This window comes from Rhinatrema bivittatum, unplaced genomic scaffold (assembly GCF_901001135.1).
Source record: "Rhinatrema bivittatum unplaced genomic scaffold, aRhiBiv1.1, whole genome shotgun sequence".
NCBI lineage: Eukaryota > Metazoa > Chordata > Amphibia > Gymnophiona > Rhinatrematidae > Rhinatrema > Rhinatrema bivittatum.
In genome coordinates, this window is record NW_021820345.1 from 182092 (window position 1) to 209942 (window position 27851).

Here is a 27851-nt window from a genome sequence, read left to right on the forward strand (position 1 = left end):
AATTCACTGCTAATGCCCCCTTAGCACTCGCATTGTGTGAAAGGGAATTTCCTGCTGGAGTCCATGGGGAGTTCTATGCACAGGGAGCGTCTCGATGCATCAGACACGACGTGGCACTCAGTATAATTCAAACAGTATCCTTCTGGCACAGTTTCTTGGTCTTTGATTGCATCATTTGTTAAGTCATCACGTGTCACCTGTGTGCATTTTCAGGCATGGTGAGAGGCGAGCGTTCCTTATGAAGCATCTTCTACATTTATTGCATGAGAATGGTCTCTCTCGGGGCAGGGTCTCCATATGTGTTTGTTTGTGCAGAGCTTTATCAGAATGAACCTCATTTGTATGCCAGGATTTATTGAGGATGATCTCATGTCTCCCCTGCGTGGATTTTCATGTGTCTTCTGTGAGAATGTTTTATTACACTCATTATATGAAAAAGGTCTCATCTGTTTAAACTTTCCTGTGCAAGATTAATGTAAACTTAGCAAGGAAGGTTTTCCTCCACTCAGGACTCCAGTGTGGACTTTCTGGTGTCGTGAGAGCTCAGACTCCCTAATGTACATTTTCCACATTCAGTACATGAGAATGATCTCTCTCCTGTATGGATATTCTGGTGGGAGATTAGTATATAGTTACTAATGAAGGTTTTATCATACTCGGTACAAGACAGTGGTCTCTCTCCTGTGTGGATTTTCTGGTGGGAGATTAGTATATAGTTATTAATGAAGGTTTTATCACACTCGGTACAAGACAGTGGTCTCTCTCCAGTGTGGATTTTCTGGTGTGAGATTAGTATATATTTACTAATGAAGGTTTTCTCACACTCAGTACAAGACAATGGTCTCTCTCCTGTGTGGATTTTCTGGTGTGAGATTAGTATATAGTTACTAATGAAGCTTTACTCACACTCAGTACAAGACAATGGCCTCTCCTGTGCCCTGGAAGAGCAGGAAGTAATAAAATAAAATTTAGGGAAAGGTAGATTAGGTTTAGGGGTGGGGGGGAGAGGAGACGGGTAGAGGGAAGAAGTGTAGGTAGGGGGATAGGGAATTCTCTCCCACTTCGCTCCTTAATAAACTGGGAGGGAAGGGGGGAAGGCCTGATAGCGTCGCCGGACATATATTACATAGTTTGCAACTCCAACATTACTCTCTGAATTAACGGTACTGAGGCAAATCCACCATTACTCTCTGCATCAATGGTACTGATGCAATTCCAACATTACTCTCTGCATCAATGGCAAAGGGAGTGGCAGGAAATTGGAATCAAGCAGTTACCAACAAGGGCCCTGAATATGGCAATCGGTGAAACAGATAAGTATGGGAAAATAAGTGTGAGAGCTTGCTAGGAAGAGTGGATGGGCCGTTTGGTATTTTTCTGCAGTCATTTCTCTCCCTTGTGGATTCTCATGTGATGTTTGAGGGTATTCTTCACACTGAATCTTTTATTACATTCAGTACATGAGAATGGTTGCTCCCCTGTGTGGATTCTCATGTGACCTGTGAGGGCACTCTTCTCAATGAATCTTTTATTACATTCAGTACATGAGAATGGTTGCTCACCTGTGTGGATTCTCATGTGTCTTGTGAGGGCACCCTTCAAAGTGAATCTTTTATTACATTCAGTACATGAGAATGGTCGCTCCCCTGTGTGAACTCTCATGTGTTTTGTGAGGTCACCCTTCAAAGTGAATCTTTTATTACATTCAGTACATGAGAATGGTCGCTCCCCTGTGTGGATTCTCATGTGACTTGTGAGGGCACTCTTCTCAATGAATCTTTTATTACATTCAGTACATGAGAATGGTTGCTCACCTGTGTGGATTCTCATGTGACCTGTGAGGGTACTCTTCTCAATGAATCTTTTATTACATTCAGTACATGAGAATGGTTGCTCACCTGTGTGGATTCTCATGTGTCTTGTGAGGGCACCCTTCAAAGTGAATCTTTTATTACATTCAGTACATGAGAATGGTCGCTCCCCTGTGTGAACTCTCATGTGTTTTGTGAGGTCACCCTTCAAAGTGAATCTTTTATTACATTCAGTACATGAGAATGGTCGCTCCCCTGTGTGGATTCTCATGTGACTTGTGAGGGCACTCTTCTCAATGAATCTTTTATTACATTCAGTACATGAGAATGGTTGCTCACCTGTGTGGATTCTCATGTGACTTGTGAGGGTACTCTTCACACTGAATCTTTTATTACATTCAGTACATGAGAATGGTCGCTCACCTGTGTGGATTCTCATGTGACCGGTGAGGGCACTCTTCACATGGAAGCTTTTATTACATTCAGTACATGAGAATGGTTGCTCACCTGTGTGGATTCTCATGTGACTTGTGAGATTACTCTTCACACTGAATCTTTTATTACATTCAGTACATGAGAATGGTTGCTCCCCTGTGTGGATTCTCATGTGACCTGTGAGGCCACTCTTCAAAGTGAATCTTTTATTACATTCAGTACATGAGAATGGTTGCTCCCCTGTGTGAACTCTCATGTGACCTGTGAGGTCACTCTTCAAAATGAATCTTTTATTACATTCAGTACATGAGAATGGTCGCTCACCTGTGTGGATTCTCATGTGACTTTTGAGGGCACCCTTCTCAATGAATCTTTTATTACATTCAGTACATGAGAATGGTCGCTCCCCTGTGTGGATTCTTATGTGTTTTGTGAGGGCACTCTTCACACTGAATCTTTTATTACATTCAGTACATGAGAATGGTTGCTCACCTGTGTGGATTCTCATGTGACGTGGGAGGGCACTCTTCACAGGGAAGCTTTTATTACATTCAGTACATGAGAATGGTCGCTCCCCTGTGTGTATTCTCATGTGACTTGTGAGGGCACTCTTCACAGGGAAGCTTTTATTACATTCAGTACATGAGAATGGTCGCTCCCCTGTGTGAACTCTCATGTGTTTTGTGAGGTCACCCTTCAAAGTGAATCTTTTATTACATTCAGTACATGAGAATGGTCGCTCCCCTGTGTGGATTCTCATGTGACTTGTGAGGGCACTCTTCACAGGGAAGCTTTTATTACATTCACTACATGAGAATAGTCCCTCACCGGTGTGGCTTCTCATGTGACTTGTGAGGGTGCCCTTCACCGTGAATCTTTTATTACATTCACTACATGAGAATGGTCTTTCACCTGTATGGATGCGGTGGTGCAACATTAGCATACTCTTTTGAGTAAAGGTTTTCCCACACTCCATGCAGGTAAACGGTTTGTTTTGAGTGTGGAGTTGCTGGCGATGGGTGAAGTTTTTGTTTCTTAAAAAATATTTTCCACCTTTACTGCATGAGAGTGGTCGTGCTCCGGTGTGGATTGTGTGTTGTAATTTTAGTTTATACTTACTAATTAAACTTTTCCTCCTTTTACTGCAGGGTAAGGGGTGCTCTGGTTTATGTATGTTTAGGTGCACTTTTAGATTTTTCTTCTGCCTGAAGGTTTTGCCACATTTGTTACAAAGAAATAGTGTTTGGAGGGGGTGGGATTTCTGGTGCAATAGTAAATGCGATTCCTTACCAAAGCTTTTACCACAGGAGTCACACAGAAAGGATTTCTTCCCTTTCCCCTCCCTCTGGTGAAGGTCAGAAGTATTTTGATCACTGTTATTGCTCTGGAAGGGGCTCTCTGTGCTCACATGTCTCTGGTGCTCAGGGATGACTTTGACCTCCATCTCACATACAGTGACACCATCCTGTAAGTCTCCTTCAGGGTCTCTCTGCTTCTCTGACTCCTGCTGACTAATCCTTGTGTTTCTCCTCTCTGTCCCCTGTGAAACATTTTCAAAGACAGTTCCTGATGCTCTTGGGATCAGTCCTTCTTCCATAGGATATTCTTCTCGATTCTCCTCCTTTATGTGCTGTGTGACCTCATCAGTTGCTGTTGATAGAAGAAGACATTAATCATGCATTAGTGACCATGCAAGTGGATCTGGGTTTCTGATCCTATAATCACTGCTCTGGCAGTGTCGCACAGTGATAGAGCTGCACATTTTTGACCAACCACTGGTGACCATGAAAAACATCTAACAATGAGGTTTGCACCAAAAGCCTTATGAGATGAGCTCCTAAATATGTATAACCTAGAGGAGAGGAGAAAGGGGGAAATATGATAGAGACACTTACATACCTGAAAGGTAATAACGCTCAAGAAGTAAACTTCTTTTGAATGGAAAATAATTTATAGAGCAAAGGTCATGTTATAAAGTTCCAAGGGGGGAGATATTTTTTGTTCATAGAAAATGTGGTGGATGCCTGGAATTACCTCATGGAAGCGTTGGAGATGAAAACTGTAACAGAATATAAAAAATAGGACTTCCGGCGATGACGTAGAGGTGCCGGCAGCACGGGTTTTGAGCTCCGGAGTCCCGCTCCCTGCCTCGGCGAAAAAGCCCCCAAAAATCGCGGCGGAACGCCCCCAAATTCTTTCGCCAGCTTACCTGGGACGACTGCAGCGGGCCTGACCGGAGTGGGAGGCGCGGGGGATGCGGCAGAGAAACCTCCGCAAGGCTGCGGTGCGACGACCTTGCTGTCCCAAGATGGCGGCGGCCCCTTCCCCCCCCCTCGGGCGCGAAAGTTTTGGAAGCGGTGTCGGAAGATGCACTGATGTAGATCTCCCAAAGTGTGACTGCGGCTCTGGATGCCCGGTTGATACGTATCCAATCCACGATGGAGGACCTCAAGGCGGCTGTGGAGGGCCAGTCTAAGCGCCTTGATGAGGCGGAACAAATTCTCTCCGATCATGGAGATCGGATGGCGGTGGCCGAGCGCCACGTGGCTGAGCTGCGCACACAACAAAGAGAGCTGCTAGATAAGGTAGAAGGATCTGGAAGATCGTGGGCGTCGCAATAATCTTAAGATTGTGGGGCTTCCGGAGGCGGTAAAGGATACCGCGCTCCTGGACTGGGTTGAGAACTGGCTCCCTGCCCAAATAGGCCTGAACTTGCCTCCAGGGGAGCTGAAATGTGAGCGGGTCCACCGGGTCGGGCCCTTGCGGGACCCCGGCCGGTGATGGCAAAGATCTTGAATTGGGATCACAAGACCAAAATGCTGCAAGCCTTCAAGCAAAAGGATCTTGTGGAATATAACAGTCACAGGATTTTACTATTCAATGACTTTTCAGCATCTACTGCTTCGAAAAGGAAACTGATGACGCTGGCTTGCTCGGAGCTCTATAAGAGGGGCATAAAATTTGGACTGCTGTAGCCTGCTAAACTCCGTGTGTATCATAATAACAAAGTCCTCTTTTTTAACACCAAGGAGGAAGCCGATGGATTCATCGCTGGCCTACCTAGGGCAGCAGGGGAATGAGCGGGCTAGGGATCACACAGGATTCAAGCTACATCCTTTTTCAACCGTTGCGGTTGTGTGCTGGCTGGCCCCCACTCCGTGGAGGGGGGGTTGAAGTTAATATGGACTGGCTCTTACAGTTGGAGTGACTATCATCACTGGCTCTATTCCGCCGTGCACCAGTCTTTTTGTTTTTCTCCTTTTTATTTCACTTCATGGCAGGGCTTACAAAACAAAAAATTCTCCTTTTTTTTCTTTGCTGGGGACCTGAGTACCCATGGATGATACTCGGCTCATGGACTTGTTTCAATTGACTTGGTGTTTGAGAGTGTGTTCTGTTGCATTGAACTTGTTTACTTTATACGTTGGATGGGGGCATCGTGGGGCTGGGGGCGGGACGGAGGGGGGTATTCTTGTCCCACTGGAGTTGGCGGGTGAGATACCTCTGTACCTCCTTGAGCGGTTCTGGGTATGCGTGGGGGTGTGTATGTGGGTGTGCATGTGGGTTCGGGGTGAGACACTGTGGGGGGGGGGTGGATAGGAGGGGTGGGGAGGTAGGGGGTTGGGAGGGACGGGTCCAGGGACCAGGGTGTCACAACTTTCTTGTTGGTTTTCATATCTCCTTGTGGTCTAGGCTGGGGGGCCATGGGGGGAGGTGGTGTATGCTACTAGAGCCCACATGTTGGGCTCACATAAACTTTGTGCGGGTCATAGCACGCCATGGCGAAGGTTAGAGTTACCACCATGAACGTAGATGGTATACACTCCCCGGTTAAGCGGAAAAAGTTATTAACTATGTTTAGTCGCATGCATTCACAAGTCGTTTTCCTTCAGGAAACACATTTGAATGATGCGGAACACCTTAAACTCAAACTGTAGTGGGTGGGTCAATGCATATATTCATCTTACACCTCTCGTAAGAGGGGAGTGGCCATCCTTATCCATAAGCACCTGCCCTTTCGCCTCATTAGAACTTGTCATGATAAAGAGGGGCGCTACGTGATTGCAGCTGGGGTTTTAGGTCACCAAAAGATAGCCTTTTGTAATGTTTATGGGCCCAATGTTTTTCTCAGGAATTTTTTTCGTCCCTGGCGGGCTTGCTTACTGAGTTTTTGGATCATGTGTTGGTGGTTGGAGGTGACCTTAATGTTGTAGCGGATAATCTCCTGGATAGAAAGCCGCCCAAACCGGCCGAAGCCCGTGGCTGCTCATTGGGAGTTCAATTTTTGTGCGACGAACTTCAGCTGTTAGATGTGTGGCGGGTTCTTCACCCTGGTGAACTTGATTTTACATTCTATTCTAACCCACATCAGGTTTACTCCCGCTTGGACTACTTGCTGGTGTCCGATAAGTGGTTTGCCAGGGTGGAGGAGGCGTCCATCAGTGTACGATCAATCTCTGATCATGCCCCAGTGTCTGTCTTGCTGCGGAGTGATATGGGAGAGAGGCCCCTATTCTCATGGCGTATGCGCCCTGACTTGTACCATGATGAGAAGTTTCGGGACCACTTACAAGGGTGTTGGAAGGAGTATGTCACACATAATTCTACACCGGATATTACCGCGGCTACCTTGTGGGAGGCAGGGAAAGCGGTGATGCGTGGGGAAATCATTGCGTACGTGGCCAAGACGAACCGTCAACGGAACGCTGAAATAGTCCGTCTTACTCAGGTCCTTAAAACGGCACAACAGCGTCACGTGGTTGATATGACCCCGGACGCTAAGGGTCAAGTTGACCAGGCGCGAGCCACGCTCAATTCTTTGCTCCATCAAAGGGCGTCTAAATCACTCAAATACTATCAATACCAACTTTATAAATATGGCAATCGGGCCGGTCGGTTGTTGGCCCACTTGGCTCGACCTAGGGGCCAGAGGAAGGCCATTGTCAGTATTAAAGACAGCCGGGGCGGGGGGGGGGGGCGCTGACGTCACATACCAAGATGGACGCATAATTTGGGAGCTCCCACTATCTCCCGCTAAAAGCAGCGGAATCCGCACCCATCCGAGGCAGCACGCGCTTTAATTGTACTGCTTTGGCGGCGTTAACAACCAGCATGACGGCCAAAAAGAAAAATATTGACCTCCAGCGCTTCTCCTTTTCGAAAGAAGGAGCCCGGGCCTTCTCAGATATGCCTGACCGCGAGGTAGGGGATCAAGATGGCGCTGATCCGAGCTCTCCCGACTCGGACTTAGCCGGCAGTTCCGGCGAGCCGCTGCCTGCTCTTGACTCGACTCACCCCACTCGTGCGGAATTCCGCGAATGGTTCTCCCTCCTCCGTGCCGATATTAAAACTTATCGTAAGGAACTGTATGAACGGATGGAGGAGATGAGAGAAGATCTTACGGGCCTTGGGCGCAGGGTGGATGAAATGGACACTCGCATGGAGGGCCAGGCCGAGATAACCGCTGCCAACAAACAATCTTGTGCTGCCTTGAGCTCCGAAACCCAGGCCCTCACTACCAAGATAGCGGACTTAGAAAACCGCATGCGGCGCAATAATCTTCGATTCCGAGGATTTCCTGAGGCCGAGGGGCCCGAGAACTGCACGGAATTAATAATTAAATTCTGCTCTCATGTATTAAGGGAGTCAAACCGCTCGGACGACTACGTTCCTTCAGACATACGACTTGATCGGGCGCACAGAGCCCTGAGAGCTCCGCAACCAAATCGCAGCCGAGACATCATTGTCTCTTTTGCAGATTTCAATATCAAGGAACAAGTAGCGCAGGCGGCCCGGGCGCGTAACGCACGGGCTTGGGAGACCCACGACATCCTTATTTCCCGGACCTCTCCGCCGCCACTCTGCAAAGCCGGCAGTCTTTTCGTGAAATCACCACCTTCCTACGCAGCAAAAACATAAAATACCGATGGCTGCACCCCTTCGGCTTGTCATACAATATGGAAGGCTCAACTCATAAATATATTTATCCGTCTGAAGCCGTACCCCACCTTTCCTCCTGTGGGTTCGCCGCTTCTTCAACCATGCCCAAGCCATCTGGAGATCGCTCTTCTCGGCTGTCAGTCCCAGCATGGCAGAGAGTGGGAAAACGCAATAGTAGGCTCCGTCGCCACTCTGGGAGTTCCCTCTCCCGCCGTGATCCAACCTGAAGCTCCTGCCTCTTTCTAAAGAGTCGTTTTGCTGAGCATGCTGTAGGATCATCTAAAGCTATCAGTTCCTCAGTGCTCTCCTTTTGCGCTTTTTCATAGCTGTATTTTTTCTACCAACAGCGTAATACTGGGTCCACACATCAATCTTTTCATGTTTGTATGGGTGTGTTGATTCTGCTAATTTCTGGTTTTACCTTATGAGTCCCGCTATAATAGCGGAAGCGGGAGAGGGTGTTACTCCTCTCCACCATTTTTTTTTTTGTTTTTATTTTTTATTTTTAGAATCTGGTTGTGTCGTTATCCCCCCCCCACACAGGGGGTGTTTAGCGCCTGCATGGAGGTTAAGGCAGGTGATTGCTCTGTTTTGAGGACCCTTTTTAGTCTCAGGGGTCTCATGCTACTCAAAATGTCTTTATTGTGCAGTCTCATGTCAGGTATTGCTTGCTGTTTGTGTTCACTATATATGTTTTATTGCTACGCTTGCTACACAGCCTCAGCTGCCCGTGCTCATTTATTGTGTTGTTCTATGTATTGGCGGGGGTTACCATTGATGGTATTCCATTTCAGCCTTCTTATTTTGAGCGCCTACAGTCTGCGCTATGTTCCTCTTATCTCTGATTATGGCGAATCTAAACCTTCTCTCCGTAAATACAAAAGGTTTGAACTCGCCTCAAAAACGAGCCCTGCTCTTCAGAGAATTAGCTTCTTCTAAACCTGATGTTGTCTTTATACAGGAGACTCACCTCAAGACCCGATATGAATCCCTTATGAAGTCCCACCAATTTAACCATCAATTACTATTCCCCGGCATCTAAAAATGCTAAATATACTGGCGTTGGCATATTATTTGCTTCTCATATTGTATTCGAATGTAAATTCTGTCTTAAGGATCCTGGGGGTCGCTACCTATTGTTACGTATTACTATTCATGATTGTGATTTTACATTGGTTAACATCTATGCACCACCACGGGAGCAGGCTACTTTTTTCCAAACCATATGCCCCTTACTCATTCAACATACAGTGGGTCACTTGGTGTTAGCAGGCGACTTTAATGTTACTATATCCCCATCCCTAGACAACTCTAAGGCCACTCTCACACGTCTCCGATTCATATCAGAGCTCTTAAAGATTTGATGGAGGCTCATGAACTGATTGACCCTTGGAGGGTGACGTACCCTCATTCTCGTTCTTACTCCTTCTATTCTCCAGCCCATGACTCATACTCCCGTATTGACCATATCCTCCTGGATAAATCCTTATATCATGCGGTTACACACACTGACCTGGGCATTATTTCCTGGTTGGACCATGCTCCCATACGTCTAACTTTCAGACTACAGGGAGACGATCACGGCACCCGTTTTTGGAGATTAAACGACTCCATCCTACAAGACCCTCTATATATACAGTCCTCCACACAGACTATTCTGGATTATTTCCAGGACAATACACACGCGGTGCAATCCCCAGTTCTCCTCTGGGAAAGCTTTAAAGCCTTCATCAGAGGTCACTTTATTTCCCGAACCTCTTATCTCAGGAAGCAGAGAGAAGTGGCCTGCTCCACCCTTCGGGACCGAATCGCTGTACTGACTGCCCGCCATGTCAGTGAGGGTTCTCCTAGGATTTTTGCTCAGCTCACTAAAGCCCGGAGGATCTGCATAGGCTAGAGGTCGACCGTATAGCACACGCCATGAATATTACTCGCCAACGTTACTTTGAGGGGGGCAACAAAGCTGGGAAATTGTTAGCACACCAGCTAAAGAAAGTCTCTTGTCAAAATCACATTCTTAAGATTAAGGATGCTCAGGGCCATTTGCAAACTACCAATAAAAATATCACGGCCCAATTTCTTAATTTTTATAAAAATTATATGCAGCTGAAACTCAAATCCGGAGTGCAGATATCGAACAATACTTGCAATCTATTGATCTCCCCTCCCTGACCCCGGCTATGCGGGACTTTCTTAATGCTCCAATTACGAGTCCTGAAATCCTCCAGGCTATCAAACATCTCACGGTGGGAAAGGCTCCGGGCCCCGACGGCCTCACGGCTAAATTTTACAAACTTTATGGTCCGGCGGTGGTCACACACCTTCAGAACCATTTAACCACCTTCGTGAAGGGGGAGCCCTACTACCTGAATCCAACAAGGCTGGTATTTCCATTATTGCGAAACCGGGCCGAGATCCCACCTTATGTGCCTCATACAGACCCATCTCCCTGATCAATTTAGATCTCAAGCTATTAGCCAAAATTCTCGCCGACCGCATGAATGGTTTTATTGGCCAGATCATTCATCCGGACCAAGCCGGCTTTATACCTGGACGGATGGCCTGCGACAATGTACGCAAGATTATAGATATTCTTTGGGGCGTCTCCAAACAGGACCAGGCTCATGTTCTTTTAGCTATTGATGCCGAAAAGGCGTTCGACATGGTCCATTGGCCTTTCCTGTTTGGGACCCTCACTCGCATGGGCTTTGGTCCTTTTTTCTTTAATTGGATTCAGGCTCTCTATTCCTCCCCCTCGGCCTGTCTAAAAATCAATGGTACTTATTCAGATCCCTTCTTAGTTCAGAGAGGTACCAGACAGGGGTGTCCCCTTTCACCCTTGCTGTTTGCCATATTTCTCGAACCCATGGCCATACGTATTAGACATAACCCCCGGGTCCAAGGGTACTCCTTAAATTCTCATTCAATATAAATTGTCACTATTTGCTGACGACATCATGTTTACCGTCAGTGATCCTCTGCAATCCTTAAAGGAAATTGAAGACGAACTGGCCTGTTTCAGCATTGTCTCTGGTTTCAAGATAAACTGGGATAAGTCTGAAATTCTCAACATTTCTTGCTCTCCGGATTTGGCTCAGACTCTCCAAACTCTCCATCCATTTAAATGGGCTACTGCTAAATTGAAATATTTAGGTGTGAATATTGGTCGAGACCTCTCTAATTTATTTCAGCTTAATTATTCTCCCCTTATCCAAAAGCTTGATCAGGATTTTATCCGCTGGAACTCTCAAACCCTTGACATGGCTGGGGCGGATTGCCACCCTCAAAATGAATGTTCTACCTCGTTTCCTGTATCTCTTCCAAACATTACCTATACCGATCCGCCCGGACATTCTGAAAACCTGGCAACGGAAGCTGCTACGGTTTTTGTGAGGAGCAGACCCCCTCGCGTGGCACGAATGGTTCTGTACCAGTCCAAAGCGCAGGGTGGTTTAGCTCTCCCCAATCTACTCTGGTACTACGGGGCTGCCCAACTACGACCTCTTATCGACTGGCATCGCCCACTCGACGGCAAGCCCTGGGTTTCAACTTGAGCAAGCTTGGCTATCTCCTATGCCGTTGTCGGCGCTGATTTGGCAACCCAATAACACCTGGAGGTCGCCACTGACTCTTACCCTCTGCGCCCGCCACACTCTCAACGTATGGCGCCAGTGGAAATGCCAGTTGGTGGGCTCGGATCTCTACTTTTTACAGAGCTCCCTCTTCCATAATACGCTCTTTCCACCGGGCCTTCCCCGTCACGCATATTCAACTTGGAAGACGAGAGGCATCTCCACAATTTCCCACGTACTCCACCAAGGAGCAATCTGTTCCTTTACTCAACTGCAGGACACTTTTCACTTCTCCAGTGCTGAATTCTTACCCTATATGCAAGTGCGCCACTTTCTACTTCATTTACAATCCCAGGGATCTTGTCGACACGGCGCTCCCTTTTTGAAGGATACTGCTCCTCTACCCAGCTAATCAGGGGTCTGGTTTCTAAACTCTACAAGCTACTGGCGTCCCGCCCTACGGCCAAACCAGCGCACCTGCGAGCATGGGAAGCGGATCTGGGCAGATCCTTATCTGATGAGGAATGGGACATTGTCTTCCTTCGCATGTCACGAGGCCTAGTCTCTGCTCGGATATCAGAAGCTAACTACAAGTTATTATATAGGTGGCATTATACCCCGCTGCGTCTCCACCGCTTCTCATCTAGTCACGACCCCAACTGCTGGCGTAATTGCCGCCATCTAGGCACTTTCTATCACATGTGGTGGGACTGTGCTCTGATACAGAAAGTGTGGTCCTATGTTTCGCACATGGTTTCTGAGATCCTGGGCCGGACGATCGCTCTCCAACCCGCTCAGGCCCTTCTTCATCTTCCAGACGGGGATCTTCCACCTCCGGCGCAGACATTATCCAGCTGGTATGCACGTCAACTGCTATGGAAATTGCATTCTCCTGGAAGAGGGCTCATCCGCCTACGCCCACTGAGATACTGTCACGTTTGGACAAGACGTGTACTCTATATCGCTTGACTGCATTTAAATGCCACCGTCTCGCTAAATTCTATCACATATGGAATCCCTATATTTCGTGGAGGGCGATCCCGCTGCCACCCACTTTCCTATCCTTCCTGACTGCACGGATGCACGCAGTAATGCCGGGCATCTGCCGACAGCCTCTTCATATTCAATGCAAGCCTGATTTCTTGGACTTCTATATTGGACTTCTATATTTTCTCACACAAGTTTGAGTAGCATGATGGGGGGGAGGGGGGGGAGGGGGGGAGGGTGCCCATTGTATCATTGTAAACATGCCATGTACTCCTTGTTCTTGTACTTCCTGTTTCCACATTGTTTTGTAGTTTCGTCATGGCAATAAAAATTATAAATTAAAAAAAAAAAAAGACAAGCCGGGGCGTACGTCGAACGTCCTCTGGGGATATTGAGGCTAGGTTTCTCGAATACTATCGACAATTGTATGCGGAGCGTTGCAGCGATCCGCTGGTTCGGGAGGCTCTGTTCCAACCGATCGAATGGCTGAGGGTGACTCTCGATCAGTTGAATGCTCTCAATACTCCCATTACGGACCAGGAGGTGCATCGGGTTATCCACTCTCTTCAGTTGGGCAAGGCAGCGGGATCGGATGGGTTCGGCTCCGAGTTTTATAAATCTTAAAATTCCAATTGCTTTCACCACTAGTGGCTTTCTATAATGCACTGTTGGAGGAGGGGGCCCTCTCCCCTGCGCTCAATCACTCGGTTATAGTTGTTCTTCCAAAACAGGTAAGGACCCGGAGGAGGTAGGGTCCTATAGACCCATCTCCTTGATAAATGTAGATATTAAGCTCTTCGCAGCTATTCTGGCTGCTAGACTTAATGTGATTCTTCCTAAACTCGTTCAGGACGATCAAACTGGTTTTGTCCGGGGTCGACACGGGGTTCGGAATGTGCGCCGCCTGATGGCCTCTCAGTTATTCTGCTGGGGCTGACGCGGTTGTTCTGAGTCTTGACGCGGAGAAGGCCTTCGACTCATTGTCATGGGACTTTCTCTTTGGGTGCTGCGCCAGTATGGCTTTGAGGGGGCTTTTGTACAGTGGGCGGAGGTTCTTTATAGCAACCCCAGTGCTACTATTTTATTGAATGGGGGCAGTGTCCTCCCCGTTTGATTTGCATTGTGGAGTCCGGCAGGGGTGCCCCCTTGCTTTTTGTTTTAGCTCTGGAACCATTGGCCATTCGGTTGAGGGAGGAGCCTCAGATTTGGGGACTGCGTGTGGGCCAACAGTCCCTTCATACCGCTCTCTTTGCTGATGATATTTTGCTTTTCGTTGGCAAGCCACAAACCAGTGTTCCCGTCATTATTAATCTATTTGACCAATTTCGGCGGGGGCGGGTCTGCATTTTAATTTTGGGAAGTCGGAGGCATTGGCCTTGAATCCCCAGCTGCAATCTTCCTGGGTGGGCTCTTTTCCATTCCGATGGCGCCAGATAGGCTGAAATATTTAGGTATTTGGATTCCAAGGGATTTAAGGCATTTGTATGAGTTGAATGTTACTAGCCTCTTGGAGCGGATACGCTCACAGCTGGAGGCTTGGGCCCTGCTTCCCTTGTCCCTATTTGGTCGCTGCGCTCTCATCAAATGATCATTGCCCCCTAAGATATTATATGTCCTGTCTATGGTTCCCTGTTGGTTGCGGGATAAGGACTTAAAAGGGTTGTATGCGGCCATTCAGCACTTTCTTTGGAGGGGACGGAAAGCCCGTCTTAGTTATTTGACTATGACTTACTCACGAGATCAAGGGGGATGTGGCCTGCCTGATTTCGTTTGTACAACGCTGCATGCCAGCTGCGCTTCATAGGGGAATGGGCTTACGGGGGGGACTATAAATTCTGTGCACAGGGGCTTATATCTGGTATGGCTGCCCCTTGGTCGCCCCTGAGTCTCATCCAGTCCAGTGCCACGGAGCGTCGCAGGCTTGCATACCCTAGAGTTTTGCTATCTCCTTGCATTGCGGCCTGGCGGTGGTTACGGGGGCAGCGGGGTTTGGTTGGGGTGGCTTCCCTACTATTGCCCCTGACTGGCAATGTGGGATTTCTGCCGGGACGGGACTGTGGGGCTTTGTTTCATAAGTGGGCGTCTAATGGAGCGATGTTTGCCTTTCATTTCTATGACACTGACACTCATACACTGTTGGACTTTGCTACTTTGGCTCGCACATATCGCCTACCGACTCATCAGTTTTTTGCGTATCTGCAAACCAGGCACTATTTGACCCTCCTTCACTGGACATCGGACAGGGTGAGCTTGGAATGCTCCTATGCTAACAAGATATTTGACATGGCTAACCTTGCCAATACCATAACGGGTTGGGCTACGCTTGGCAGATCGCTGCGTCTCAACCCGCGATTGGATGTGCTGGCGGTAAATGGACTGCTACATTTGGAGAACCATTACCGTGCAATATTTGGTGAACTGTTTTGCAGCGGTACACCGACAGCTACCGGACATTGGACTGCGCGAAGTACAGTTTCGCATACTTGAGCGGAATAAACTGTGACGATGTGCGACGCTTCAAGATGGGGAGTACTGATTCTCCTCTTTGTATTAAATGTGGCCAAGAGGAGGGCACTTTGGTGCATTAGACTGTATTCTTGCCCTACTCTCCACTCTTTTTGGGCCACGGTGGTGGCGTGATTTCTACGTGCACTGGAGCGGCCGCCGCCTATCACGGGGAAGTTTCTTCCTCTCTAGCCCACAAGCCCTGCACTGCCGAGGTCAGCCGATGAAAAGAACCGCTTTGGACGGCATTGCGGCCATGCTGGCATGCCGCACCATACTGTCCGGATGGGCGGAAACCCGTGACGGCCCCCACTTCAGTCGAGTGGTTCCAGCGTATGGCCTTGGTTTTGCAGATGGAACGTTTGGATTTTTTGAAAGGCCATCGAAAGATTGACAAACTGTATGGTGCTTGTTGGACTCAATGTGTCTAATTGTTGCCGGCCTCAGTCCAGGCCGGTTCTGCGGGAGAGTGGGTATACTAATGATTGGATTGACAATATGGTCTCTGGGGGGAAGGGGCTGAGCAAGGGGGGGGGGCCCGGTGTGACTGAAGTATGAGTGGGATGGTTGTGGTGTATGAGGGTGGGAAGGAGGGGGGAGGGGTGGTAAATTCAGAAATAAGATAAGGGCAGAGCAGCATCTACTGGCCTAGGCGGCTACTGTTATCTGGGAATATCATATGCCTTCTTGTTGTAGTTCCCCCATTGTGTGGGATTGCTTTTTGTCACGTTATGTTTTTTACTTGGCAGGTTGGTTGTGTTTCTGCCAATAAAAAAAATTATTCTGAAAAAAAAAAAGAATATAAAAAATAACAGCGGGATAAAACACAGAAGCGAGAGATGGAGAGAATGAGAGATAAGAGGTCAGGAATATAAGCAGCTTGCTGAAAACAGAGCGAATACTCCATAAATAAAACCTGAGAGGGAGAGAAGAGGGAGGAGAGTGGGGGGTAGGATAAGCTTGGAGGGAAAGGAAGAGAGTTACCATGGAGGGACAGGACTGAGTTATCCAGAGAAGGGCCGGTGTGATGACAGTAAAGACAGGAAGATTCTCTTAGCGTGAAAGGTGATGGCTTAATGAGAGGAAGAAAACTTTGTAAAGCAATGGACAAGGCAGAAGACAGAATGGCCGAGGATATGAAGAATATGGGAGGCTGACAGGCAACTGATGTTCTCAATGGACAGAAGTGGGGAATGAGATTGGGTAGGGTTAGTGTTAGGAAGAGGAAGGAGAATGGATCCGTAGGTAGGAGAGAAGGAAAAATGGCCCTGAGACAGCTAGAAGTATGCAGACAAGCTGAACCTCCCTATTGTATCAGTGCATGGGGTAATGACATTCATGAAGCAAGCTCAGGCCTCTTGTTACTGCTGTTCATGTTCAGCTAATTGTAAAACAAGAATGTAAGCGACTGTACGTGCACGTGGGAGCCAGTGAGCAAAGATATGCTAGAGTTTAAATCTCGTGCACAAGTACGTGGGTATGATGTAAAATAGCCTAGCATATGTACTCGAGCAGATGTAAAGCACATTCTTCCTTAAGAATTTGTCGGCTTAACGCTTACAGGGAACAAGGATTTTAAAACATGCTCAGGTTAAAGCCAGTCCCAGTTTTACCCATTAGCCTACCAGCTTGCCCAGTCTCTCTCGGGTCATCCAGATGCTTCCAGTAGTTCTTCATCCTGCACTCCCCCCAGTTGAGCAAGACCCCTCACCCTATTGTGTTAGTCCTAAAAAAGTGATTTCTGCAGACTTACACCTCATCAGGAGAAACAGGAAATAGACGCAGCTAACAGCGTGCCACGAGCAGTGCTGCCGGATTACACACTGCACTGCTGGCCCCCGCCCCTTTTTTAGCACGAGCAAGTAATTAGCAGCTTTTGAAATTCATGTCGCTCACATGCGGCCACGTATTCATCTTTTAGTGCCAGTAACGCTTTTAAAATTTGGCCCATTCAGTTCTGTAACCGGGCAGGTGGGATCAGTAGTCCTGGGCCTGCTGCTGAGGGCTCAGTTAAGTCTCTTGAGAAACTTTGTGGATGCTCCCCAGCAGGTGCCTCACGTAACACATCTGAGATAAATTCCTAGACTGATTCACAAGGGGCCGTACACGTGAAAAGAGACAAACAACCAATCTCAGGTGCCAGCTCAGACACAGAGCAATGCTGGAGCTGGAGTCAGGAGGAAAGTCACAAACGACCTTCAGTAAATCAGTCCTAGAGTCCGCTAAACATGCAGATAATGCAATTTTACCTAGGGAGATGAGGGTCTCATAATTCTCCTTCATCACCTCCCTGTAAAGCTCCTTCTGCCCTTCATCTAAATACCCCCACTCCTCCTGGGAGAAAGAGACAGCAATGTCCTCAAACGTCACCGGCACCTAAAACACAAACCAGAAACACTCAGAGACACGTGGAGGGGCTCAGGGTGCATTAGATCTCAGCCTGATTTATTCTCCCTAACATTTTATCATGGAAAAGAGGATACCAGGACCCCTCTTCCCCAGGAAATGCCAGATTTGTTGTCCCTAGAATCAGTTCCCTCCATAGACCCCAGGGTTTTCAAATCAAACTGAAAAATATTCTCTAATACCAGAGACACAGAATATGAAATGTCATTGTGTGGATAAATCACATTATAATAAAAAGGAAGCTATAAGAGCATTATCCAGAACATCAGGAACATCTGGTTCTATTCCATCAGGAGGACTCACTGTGCTAAATCCGAACAGGACAGGAAGAGTTTGGTGTCCTGGGCAGTGACATATCTCCCATTGTGATGTACGAATTCTGTATTCAGGGGTGTTGCAAACCATGGGCACATAGGGATCGTGCCCCAAATCTCAAACAGCTGTTTGGTTTCATTCTCTGCAGGGCAAAGGAAAGGAGAAATTAATACTTACCTGATAATTTCCTTCATCTACATTCAGGCAGGTCAATCCACACAAATGGGTTATGCATCTCTACCAGCAGGTGGAGACAGAGTAAAAGCTGACATCAAGAACATATAGCCCTGTCCCAACATCATTTATTTAACATTTTTTATATACCGAGGTTCTAGAGACAAAATCACTAAGCACTTCGGTTTACAGACAACTATTGAAATGACTGACGTGAGTCTTACAGAGAACAGGAAATATCAGCCTACAAGTATTCTCTAGAAAAGCCAAACTGTACAAACTGCTCATAAGAACATGCCATACTGGGTCAGAACAAGGGTCCATCAAGCCCAGCATCCTGTTTCCAACAGTGGCCAATCCAGGCCACAAGAACCTGGCAAGTACCCAAAAACTAAGTCTTTTCCATATTACTGTTGCTAGTAATAGCAGTGGCTATTTTCTAAGTCAACATAATTAATAGCAGGTAATGAACTTCTCCTCCAAGAACTTGTCCAATGAAGAAGAAATTACTTACCTGATATTTTCGTTTTCCTTAGTGTAGACAGATGGACGCAGGACCAATGGGTATAGTGTACTCCTGATAGCAGTTGGAGATGGATCAGATTTCAATCTGACGTCAGCCCCTAGTACATATACCCCTGCAGGAAGTGCAGCTCTTCAGTATTCTCCTCGAAAAGCATTGTGGATATATGTGTGACTGACTAATTTGATTAACTTGGATAACTTCATAACTTGGTTAAACATTATAACTTGAATAACTTGATTAACTTGAACTGGTTGAATTGACTATAGCTGGAGACCGCCAGTGTACTGAACCGGAAAGCGTCGACACCCGGCAGGATGGATGCCCTAGGTAAATGAAAACGTGGCTTACCCCTGAATCATTGAAAGACCATGCGTTACGGCAGCCAAGGGTGGGATGCGGAGTCCATCTGTCTACACTAAGGAAAACGAAATTATCAGGTAAGTAACTTCTCCATTTCCTAGCGTGTAGCAGATGGACTCAGGACCAATGGGATGTATAAAAGCTACTCTCGAACTGGGTGGAAGGCTGCCCGTGACCCACTTAGTACTGCTCTTGCAAATGCCATGTTCTCCCGAGCCTGAACATCCAGACGGTAGAATCTGGAGAAGGTATGGATGGAGGACCATGTCGCCACCCTGCAGATCTCGGCGGGTGACAGCATTCTAGTTTCTGCCTAGGATACTGCCTGGGCTCTGGTAGAATGGGCCTTGACCTATAGATGCAGTGTCTTGCCTGCTTCTACATAGGCCGCCTTGATAACTTCCTTGATCCAGCGGGCTATGGTTGCCTGCGAGGCCGCTTCCCCTTGTCTCTTTCCGCTGTGAAGGACGAAAAGATGGTCCGTTTTTTGTACGGGTTCCGACATTTCCAGATACCTGGATAGGAGTCTGCCGATGTTGAGGTGGCATAGACTACGGGCTTCTTTCGAACTCTTCAAAGTCATCCGCCGATGGTAGCGAGATGGTCTGGTTAAGATGGAAGTGTGAGACCACTTTGGGAAGGAACGAAGGGACCGTGCGTAGCTGGATGGATCCCGGGGTGAGCCTAAGGAACGGCTCACGGCAGAACAGTGCTTGTAGCTCCGAGATGCGGCAGGCAGAACAAACTGCCAGGAAAAAACGCCGTCTTTAAGGTTAACAGGCGGACGGACAGGCCTCGGAGGGGTCTGAAGGCGGTTCCCGCTAGGAAATCCAAAACGAGATTGAGATTCCACAGAGGCACCGGCCACTTTAGTGGTGGGCGAATGTGTTTGACTCCTTTCAGGAAGCATGACACATAGAAACATAGAAATGACGGCAGAAGAAGACCAAATGGCCCATCTAGTCTGCCCAGCAAGCTTCACACATTTTTTCTCTCATACTTATCTGTTTCTCTTAGCTCTTGGTTCTATTTCCCTTCCACCCCCACCTTTAATGTAGAGAGCAGTGATGGAGCTGCATCCAAGTGAAATATCTAGCTTGATTAGTTAGGGGTAGTAGCCGCCGCAATAAGCAAGCTACACCCATGCTTATTTGTTTTACCCAGACTATGTTATACAGCCCTTATTGGTTGTTTTTCTTCTCCCCTGCCGTTGAAGCAGGGAGCTATGCTCGATATGCGTGAAGTATCAGTTTTCTTTTTTTCTCCCCTGCTGTTGAAGCAGAGAGCCATGCTGGATATGCATTGAAAGTGAAGTATCAGGCACATTTGGTTTGGGGTAGTAACCGCCGTAACAAGCCAGCTACTCCCCGCTTTGTGAGTGCGAACCCTCTTTTCTTCTCCCCTGCCGTTGAAGCAGAGAGCTCTGCTGGATGTGTGAAGTATCAGTTTTTTTTCTCCCCTGCCGTTGAAGCAGAGAACTATGCTGTATATGCATTGAAAGTGAAGTATCAGGCTTATTTGATTGGGGTAGTAACCGCCGTAACAAGCCAGCTACTCCCCTCTTTGTGAGTGTGAATCCTTTTTTTCCACATTTCCTCTTGCTGTTGAAGCTTAGAGCTATGTTGGAGTCAAGTAAGCATGTGTATGTTTATTTAATAAGGGTATTGTCTCCAGGCAGTAGCCATCATTCTGGAGAGTCACCCACTCTTCATTGGTGGCCTCTTGACTTTATGGATCCACAGTGTTTATCCCACGCCCCTTTGAAGTCCTTCACAGTTCTGGTCTTCACCACATCCTCCGGAAGGGCATTCCAGGCATCCACCACCCTCTCCGTGAAGAAATACTTCCTGACATTGGTTCTGAATCTTCCTCCCTGGAGCTTCAAATCGTGACCCCTGGTTCTGCTGATTTTTTTCCTACGGAAAAGGTTTGTCGTTGTCTTTTGATCATTAACACCTTTCAAGTATCTGAAAGTCTGTATCATATCACCTCTGCTCCTCCTTCCTCCAGGGTGTACATATTTAGATTCTTCAATCTCTCCTCGTACGTCATCCGATGAAGATCCTCCACCTTCCTGGTCGCCCTTCTCTGTACCGCCTCCATCTTGTCTTTGTCCTTTTGAAGATACGGTCTCCAGTACTGAACACAGTACTCCAGGTGAGGCCTCACCAGGACCTGTACAAGGGAATAATACACTTCCCCTTTTCTTACTCGATATCCTCTCTCTATGCCGCCCAGCATTCTTCTGGCTTTAGCTATCGCCTTGTCACATTGTTTCGCCGACTTCATATCATTAGACACTATCACCCCAAGGTCCCTCTCCTGCTCCATGCACATCAGCCTTTCCCCCCCCATCGAATACAGTTCATTCGGATTTCCACTCCCCATATGCATGACTTTGCACTTCTTGGCACTGAATCTCAGCTGCCATATCTTCGACCACTCTTACCAGTTTCCTTAGATCTCGTCTCATTCTCTCCACTCCTTCCGGCATGTCCAGTCTGTTGCAGATCTTAGTGTCATCCGCAAAAAGACAAACCTTACCTTCCATCCCGTCCGCAATGTCACTCACAAAGATATTGAACAGGACCGGTCCCAACACCGATCCTTGCGGTACACCACTTAAAACCGCTCTCTCTTCAGAGAAGGTTCCATTTACCATCACACATTGTCTTCTGTCCGTCAACCAATTTGCAATCCAGGTCACCACCTCGGCACTCACTCCTAAGCTTCTCGTTTTATTCACCAGTCTCCTGTGCGGAACCGTATCAAAAGCTTTGCTGAAATCCAAGTATATGATATCGAGCGCTCTTCCTTGATCCAATTCCTTGGTTACCCAGTCAAAAAAGTCAATCAGATTTGTCTGACAGGATCTTCCTCTGGTGAATCCATGCTGCCTCTGGTCCATCAATTCTCCCGACTGTAGATAGTTCACTATTCTCTCTTTCAACAGTGACATCCAGGTGAAAAGCTATGCTGTCGCCCTCGCTCCTGGAGCCGTAGCAGGACAACGCGGCCACCTGTACCTTGATGGAATTGAGGGACAGTCCCTTCTGTAGTCCGTTCTGTAAGAATTCCAGGATCTCGGGAACTTTAAATGAGTGTGGCTTGATGTCGTGGTCTTCGCACCAGGCTTCAAATACTCTCCAAATCCTTATGTACGTTAACGATGTGGAGAACTTGCGTGCTTGGAGGAGGGTGTCGATTACAGCCCCCGAGTATCCGCTCTCTCTCAGGCGAGCCCTCTCAATGGTCAGACCATAAGAGAGAATTGAGCTGGGTCCTCGTGGAGGATCGGACCTTGTTTAGCAGTTCCCTGTGTGGAGGCAGAGGGGGGGAGGGGGAGGGGGGAGGTTTCCCTGCCAGCAGTCTTCTCATGTCTGCGTACCACGGTCTTCTTGGCCAATCCGGAGCCACCAGAAGAACTAGTCCCCTGTGTAGCTGTATCTTGTGAATGATTGCGCCTAATAGGGGCTACGGTGGGAAGGCGTATAATAGGGTCCCCGGTGGCCAGGTCTGTACCAGGGCATCGATCCCTTGGGACTGCAGTTCCCACCTGCGGCTGAAGACTCTGGGTACTTGGGCGTTGGATCTGTTTGCCAGAAGGTCCATGTCCGGTGTCCCCCACCATTTCACTATCATTTGGAAGGCTGCGGACTACAGCCTCCATTCTCCTGGGTCTAGACTTTCCCTGCTGAGGTAGTCTGCCGTGATGTTGTCTTTCCCGGCAACGTGGATGGCTGAGATCGCCTGGAAGTTTACTTCCGCCCACGCCATTAGGAGGTCTATTTCCAGAGACACCTGCTGGCTTCTGGTTCCCCCCTGCCGGTTGATGTAGGCCACTGTTGTGGCATTGTCTGACATTACTCTGACTGCTTTGTCTCCGGGTCTGTGCTCGAATCGTAGGCAGGCTAGTCTGACTGCCCTCGCTTCTAGGCGGTTGATGTTCCATCCAGACTCTTCTGCATTCCACTGCACTTGGGCGGTAAACTCCTCGCATGTGCTCCCAATCCTCGTAGGCTGGTGTCTGTGGTGAGCAGGGTCCAGGTTAGGGACGATAGTTTGTTCCCCAGCTCAGGTGGCTGACCTGTAGCCGCCACTGTAGCTGGGTCCGGACTCTGCCCGGGAGTGATAGATGTACGGTGTAGTTCTGAGACTGTGGATTCCAACGTGATAGAAGTGAGCGCTGCAGGGGTCTCATGTGAGCTCGCGCACATGTCACTACTTCCAGAGTGGATGCCATCAGACCGAGGACTTGCAGGTAATCCCATGCTTTGGGACGAGGTTCGCTCAGCAGGATTTGTAACAGATTCCACAGTTTTGATCTCCTTGTGGGAGTCCGGTTGACCTTGCCTTCTTTGGTGTCGAACCGGATCCCTATGTATTCTAGAGACCTGTGAGGGTTGCAGACAGCTTTTATTTGTGTTGCACCCATCCTAGGCTCTCCAGTAGAGTTTTGACTCTGTTGGTTGCTTGGCGGCTTTCCTCTGGGGATTTCGCCCTGATCAGCCAATCGTCTAGGTAAGGGTGTACAAGGATTCCTTCCTTCCTCAGTGCTGCCGCCACCACAATTATGATCTTGGTGAACGTCCGGGGTGCTGTGGCTAACCCGAAGGGTAGTGCCCGGAACTGGTAGTGATGGTCCAGGATTTTGACACGTAGATAGCGCTGGTGTTCCTGATGAATTGGGATGTGTAGGTAGGCCTCCAAAAGATCCAGGGATGTGAGAAACTCCCACGGTTATATCGCCCTTATCACAGATTGTAGGGTTTCCATGCGGAAGCGGGGAATCCTCAGGTGGCGGTTGACCGACTTGAGGTCCAGGATGGGTCTGAATGTTCCCTCTTTCTTGGGAACGATAAAATAAATGGAATAATGTCCAGTATTTATTTCTTGGGGAGGTACTGGGGTTATGGCCCCGAGGGCCATTAGTCTGGACAATGTAGCTTCCACTGCCGCCCTCTTGAAGAGGTTGTGGCAGGGAGACTCCATGAACTTGTCCGGAGGGGTTCGTAGAAAATCCAGGTAGTACCCCTCCCGAATGATGGCTAGGACCCACTTGTCCGAAATTCTCTCGACCCATCTGCGGTAGAATATTTATTTATTTAATTTATTTATTTCATTTTTTATATACCGAGGTTCTGGTAACAATGTTACCAATCACTTCGGTTTAGGGTTAGTCTGCCCCCTATGGCTTCTTTCCTTGGACGGGTCAGCCGAATCTCATTGTGGCGGCTGGGGCCTGTACCCGAGCTGGTTTTCCTCTTGTTGTGCTTGTTCCGAAAGGACTGGTTCCTGCCTGTGGAACGGGGAGCTTAATAATTGCTCCTGTAAGGGTTGAAGCACTGTGAACTTCTGCCCCGGAGAACCTGGGGAAGGGTCACTGGTTTCTCTTTGTCTTATCCTCTGGCAGGTGCGGTAATGGGGTTTCTGGGGGTGCCATGGCTGTCGGCGCGTAAATTCTTATGCGCTCCGGTGTGCCTAAGATGAGCGTGAGATATGCGCGTAGCTGTGCGTCTGGGTAGATATGCGCACAGCTCGGTATGTGTACAGGGTGCGAATATTCTTGTGCGCCCGGCCCTTGTGCGTGCAACTTATGCGCACAAGGATTAGTGCGTGTAAGCCTATGTGCACATGTGCTTTGTGAATCTAGCTCGGTTTTGTGCGCTCGGTCGAACGGCGTTGCGAAGAGGCCCAAGATGGCGATGATGAGCACGCGGGCAATATGGTGACTCCTTCGGATGGTCTCCACGTGGGTAGACCCTTGGAATAGCCGGGGCCTGGCCCTGTTATAGAGCGGATCAACCCGGTGGCACAGGTCCCGGCTGGTGACCTGTGCTCCTCCTCGATCCTTGGAGACCGGAATCAAGCAGAAGATTTCTACCTTACCTTGTCTTCGGCGCTTCCTGGTTTCGTCTCCGTCTGCGGGGGGGGGGGGGGGAGAGCAAATACCTTCACCGCTGCGTTCCAAGGTGCACCTGCTGCCTCTCAGCCGCGCCCGAAGATCGGGGGCTAGGACCATGCCGCGATTCGGCCACTGGACCGAGGCTCACCTCCAAGGGACCACGGAAATCACCTCGGGAATCTCAACTGGGGGAGGGACCTGAGGTATCACCGCAGGAGAGCGGGGCTCGTCTTCAGGTAGGATTCTCCTGTAAATTTAGTTTTCTTATCTGAATTTGGTTCTCAAGCTATGAGAGTGTGCAGACAGTCCCTAACTGCTATGGAGAGGAAAATACTGGAGAGCTGCACTTCCTGCAGGGGTATATGTACTAAGGGCTGACGTCAGATTGAAATCTGATCCGTCTCCAACTGCTATCAGGAGTGCACTATACCCATTGGTCCTAAGTCCATCTGCTACACGCTAGGAAATAATGTATTTACTTCTTTCTTCTTTGGAAATGCAAATAATTTTAAATGATTAATTGCTAACTGCTGTAAACCGATTTGATATGCTTGCATGAAAAGTCAGTATATAAAATGTATTAAATAAATAAAGTATAAAGGCTTACAGGTTAAGGGTAGTAACCGCTACACCAGCAAGTTATTACCCCCATGCACTTTTCTCCTTTCTGGCCTACAAAAAAACAAAATAAAGAACAAACTACACCCAGGAAGAGTTATCTGGGTTACTACAGGACAGGATTTCTCCAAACGGATTAACTTTACCCAGGTAGCACTGAATATCAAGTCTCTCCAGCTAAAATGTATCCTACCCAGAGCACCTCCACCAGCTAAATTTTTCTACAAATAATGAGTTATGAGCAACCCAAACAAAGTTTTGCAGGAGAGTAGGGGGAGAAATTTATATCTCTAGTTCTGTAAAGGCAACTAAAAAGTTACCCAGACAAGCCCTTGGGAGCATCAAACTCTCAGTGTAAAAAGGCAAAGGTGAGAGGAGGAGGCAGAGGGGGAAGGTAAAGAAGTCACAGGAAGCAGAAACTGAGAGGCTCCTTAAGCAGGAGGAGCTGCTGCTGTATGAGGAGAGAAGCAGGAAGAAGAGCCTGAGCGGATGCAGAGAATGAGGAGCCCAAAGAATGGATTCAGTGAGAGGCTGGGGGGATGGGAACAGTCCCAGGCTGCATCCCCTGCCCCCTCCTACCTGCTGAGCAGAAAGCCCTGCAGCCATTCTCCCGCCCCTTCTCCAGAGCAGGATTTCCAGCCCCGGCTCCCTCCCCGCACGGTCAGGCTTTTCAGCTTTCGGACTCAGCACCACGTTCTGTACAGGAAGCACCGCCTCCTTCCAGCAGGAAGTGACATCACCAAGGAAGAGAAAGTGGGAACTGAAGCCGCTGCATAAGGAACTTTTAGAAACACAAAGTTGATGGTAGAAAAAAAACCCTATGGCCCATCTAGTTGGGATGGACGCTGGGAAATGTAGTCTTGCACTGGCTTTCCTCAGAGTTTTTTGGGAATTGTGGGAAATGTAGTCCTAGGGCGTGGGTTGTTTGTCAATTGGCTGATTAATAAAGCCAAGTCTAGTTCCGTTCATACAAACCAAAATGGGTAACTCTGCAGCCTTTCAGAGAGACTGGGGAGCAGTGGGAGGGGAAGCAGGGGAAAAGAAAGGAGGAGGGGGGAGGAGGGAAAAGGGAGGGATTCTGGGGACAGAGCAGGGTGAGGAGGCACAGGAGGGAGGGAGGCTGGGAAGGATCAGGGAGAGGGTAAGGAGAGGATGTGAGAGAGAGCCCCCTCTGACTGCTGCCCTTTGCCTCATTCGCCCAACACTGACAGCAGGAGCTGATGCTGCACACAAGACTGCAGGATTCAGGATCAGCTGGGACTGCACTCTCAGGAATATTGGGACTGGCAGACTGGGAGCTCAGATTCATACATTATATCTGGAAAGAGAGCATCAGCTTGATGAGGAAGGAAGCAATCCTGTAGCTAGGACCTGCCCTCAAGATGATGTATTATCCTCTAGCACTGAAAATAGGTTTTGCCCCCAACAAGATTTCGCAATGAAGGCGCGCAGACCCATTCCTCTCTTCCGTTCATCGGGGACCGGTTTTGGGAGGAATGGGTCAAGATAACTTCAGATCAATGGGTCCTCGATGTGATCAGGCACGGTTACAAGTTGGATTTTGCTCGTCCCCTCTGGGATCTTTTTATGACATCGCCATGCGGTTCTCCAGAAAAGCAGCGGGTTATCGCCCAAACCTTGGACCGATTGCGGAAACTGGGGGCAGTATTTCCGGTTCCACCGGCCGAGCGCAAGACTGGCCGGTATTCCATATACTTCGTGGTTCCAAAGAAGGAAGGCACGTTCAGGCCGATCTTGGATTTAAAGCGTGTAAACAAGGCTTTGCGTGTTCCTCGTTTTTGCATGGAGACGCTACGGTTTGTTATTGCGGTTGTCCACAAGGGAGAATTTTTGGCTTCTTTGGATCTAACCGAGGCGTATCTTCACATTGGAATCCGGGAGCGTCATCAGAGATTCCTGAGGTTCAAGGTGTTAGGGAACCATTACCAGTTTTGTGCCCTTCCGTTCGGATTGGCGACTGCTTCAAGAGTGTTCACCAAGGTTTTCGTGGTCATAGCAGCTTTCCTACGCCGTCAAGGAATACTGGTCCATCCCTATCTCGACGATTGGCTCATCCGGGCAAAGTCGGAAGCATTGTGCAAACGGGCGGTTCAGCTGGTAGTACAGTAACTGCAGTCGTTAGGTTGGGTAGTCAACTTCGCGAAGAGCCGGCTAGAACCGACCCAACAGTTGGAGTTCTTGGGTGCCCGATTTGATACTTTGGTGGGCAAGGTTTTTCTGCTACATCAACGGATGAACAATCTGATGACGCATGTGCGGAACCTGCTGGATCTCCC

General features: G+C 48.4%; 1 protein-coding gene and 1 long non-coding RNA gene across 2 annotated transcripts; both read right to left on the reverse strand.

Moving 5' to 3' along the window:
- Positions 1–718: 718 nt before the first annotated feature.
- LOC115081534 (oocyte zinc finger protein XlCOF6-like) lies at positions 719–17553 on the reverse strand. Its single transcript, XM_029585970.1, has 2 exons — positions 17500–17553; positions 719–3896 (listed from the first exon to the last, which is right to left on the reverse strand). Exons 1-2 carry the CDS (start codon positions 17531–17533, stop codon positions 1384–1386), a joined length of 2547 nt encoding a protein of 848 aa, XP_029441830.1. The 5' UTR covers positions 17534–17553; the 3' UTR covers positions 719–1383.
- A 10-nt stretch (positions 17554–17563) lies between these two features.
- LOC115081536 lies at positions 17564–26344 on the reverse strand. The gene is made up of 3 exons (XR_003853816.1): positions 26134–26344; positions 17960–18113; positions 17564–17626 (listed from the first exon to the last, which is right to left on the reverse strand). It is a non-coding gene; the product is annotated as an uncharacterized LOC115081536 (long non-coding RNA).
- Between the last annotated feature and the right edge of the window lie 1507 nt (positions 26345–27851).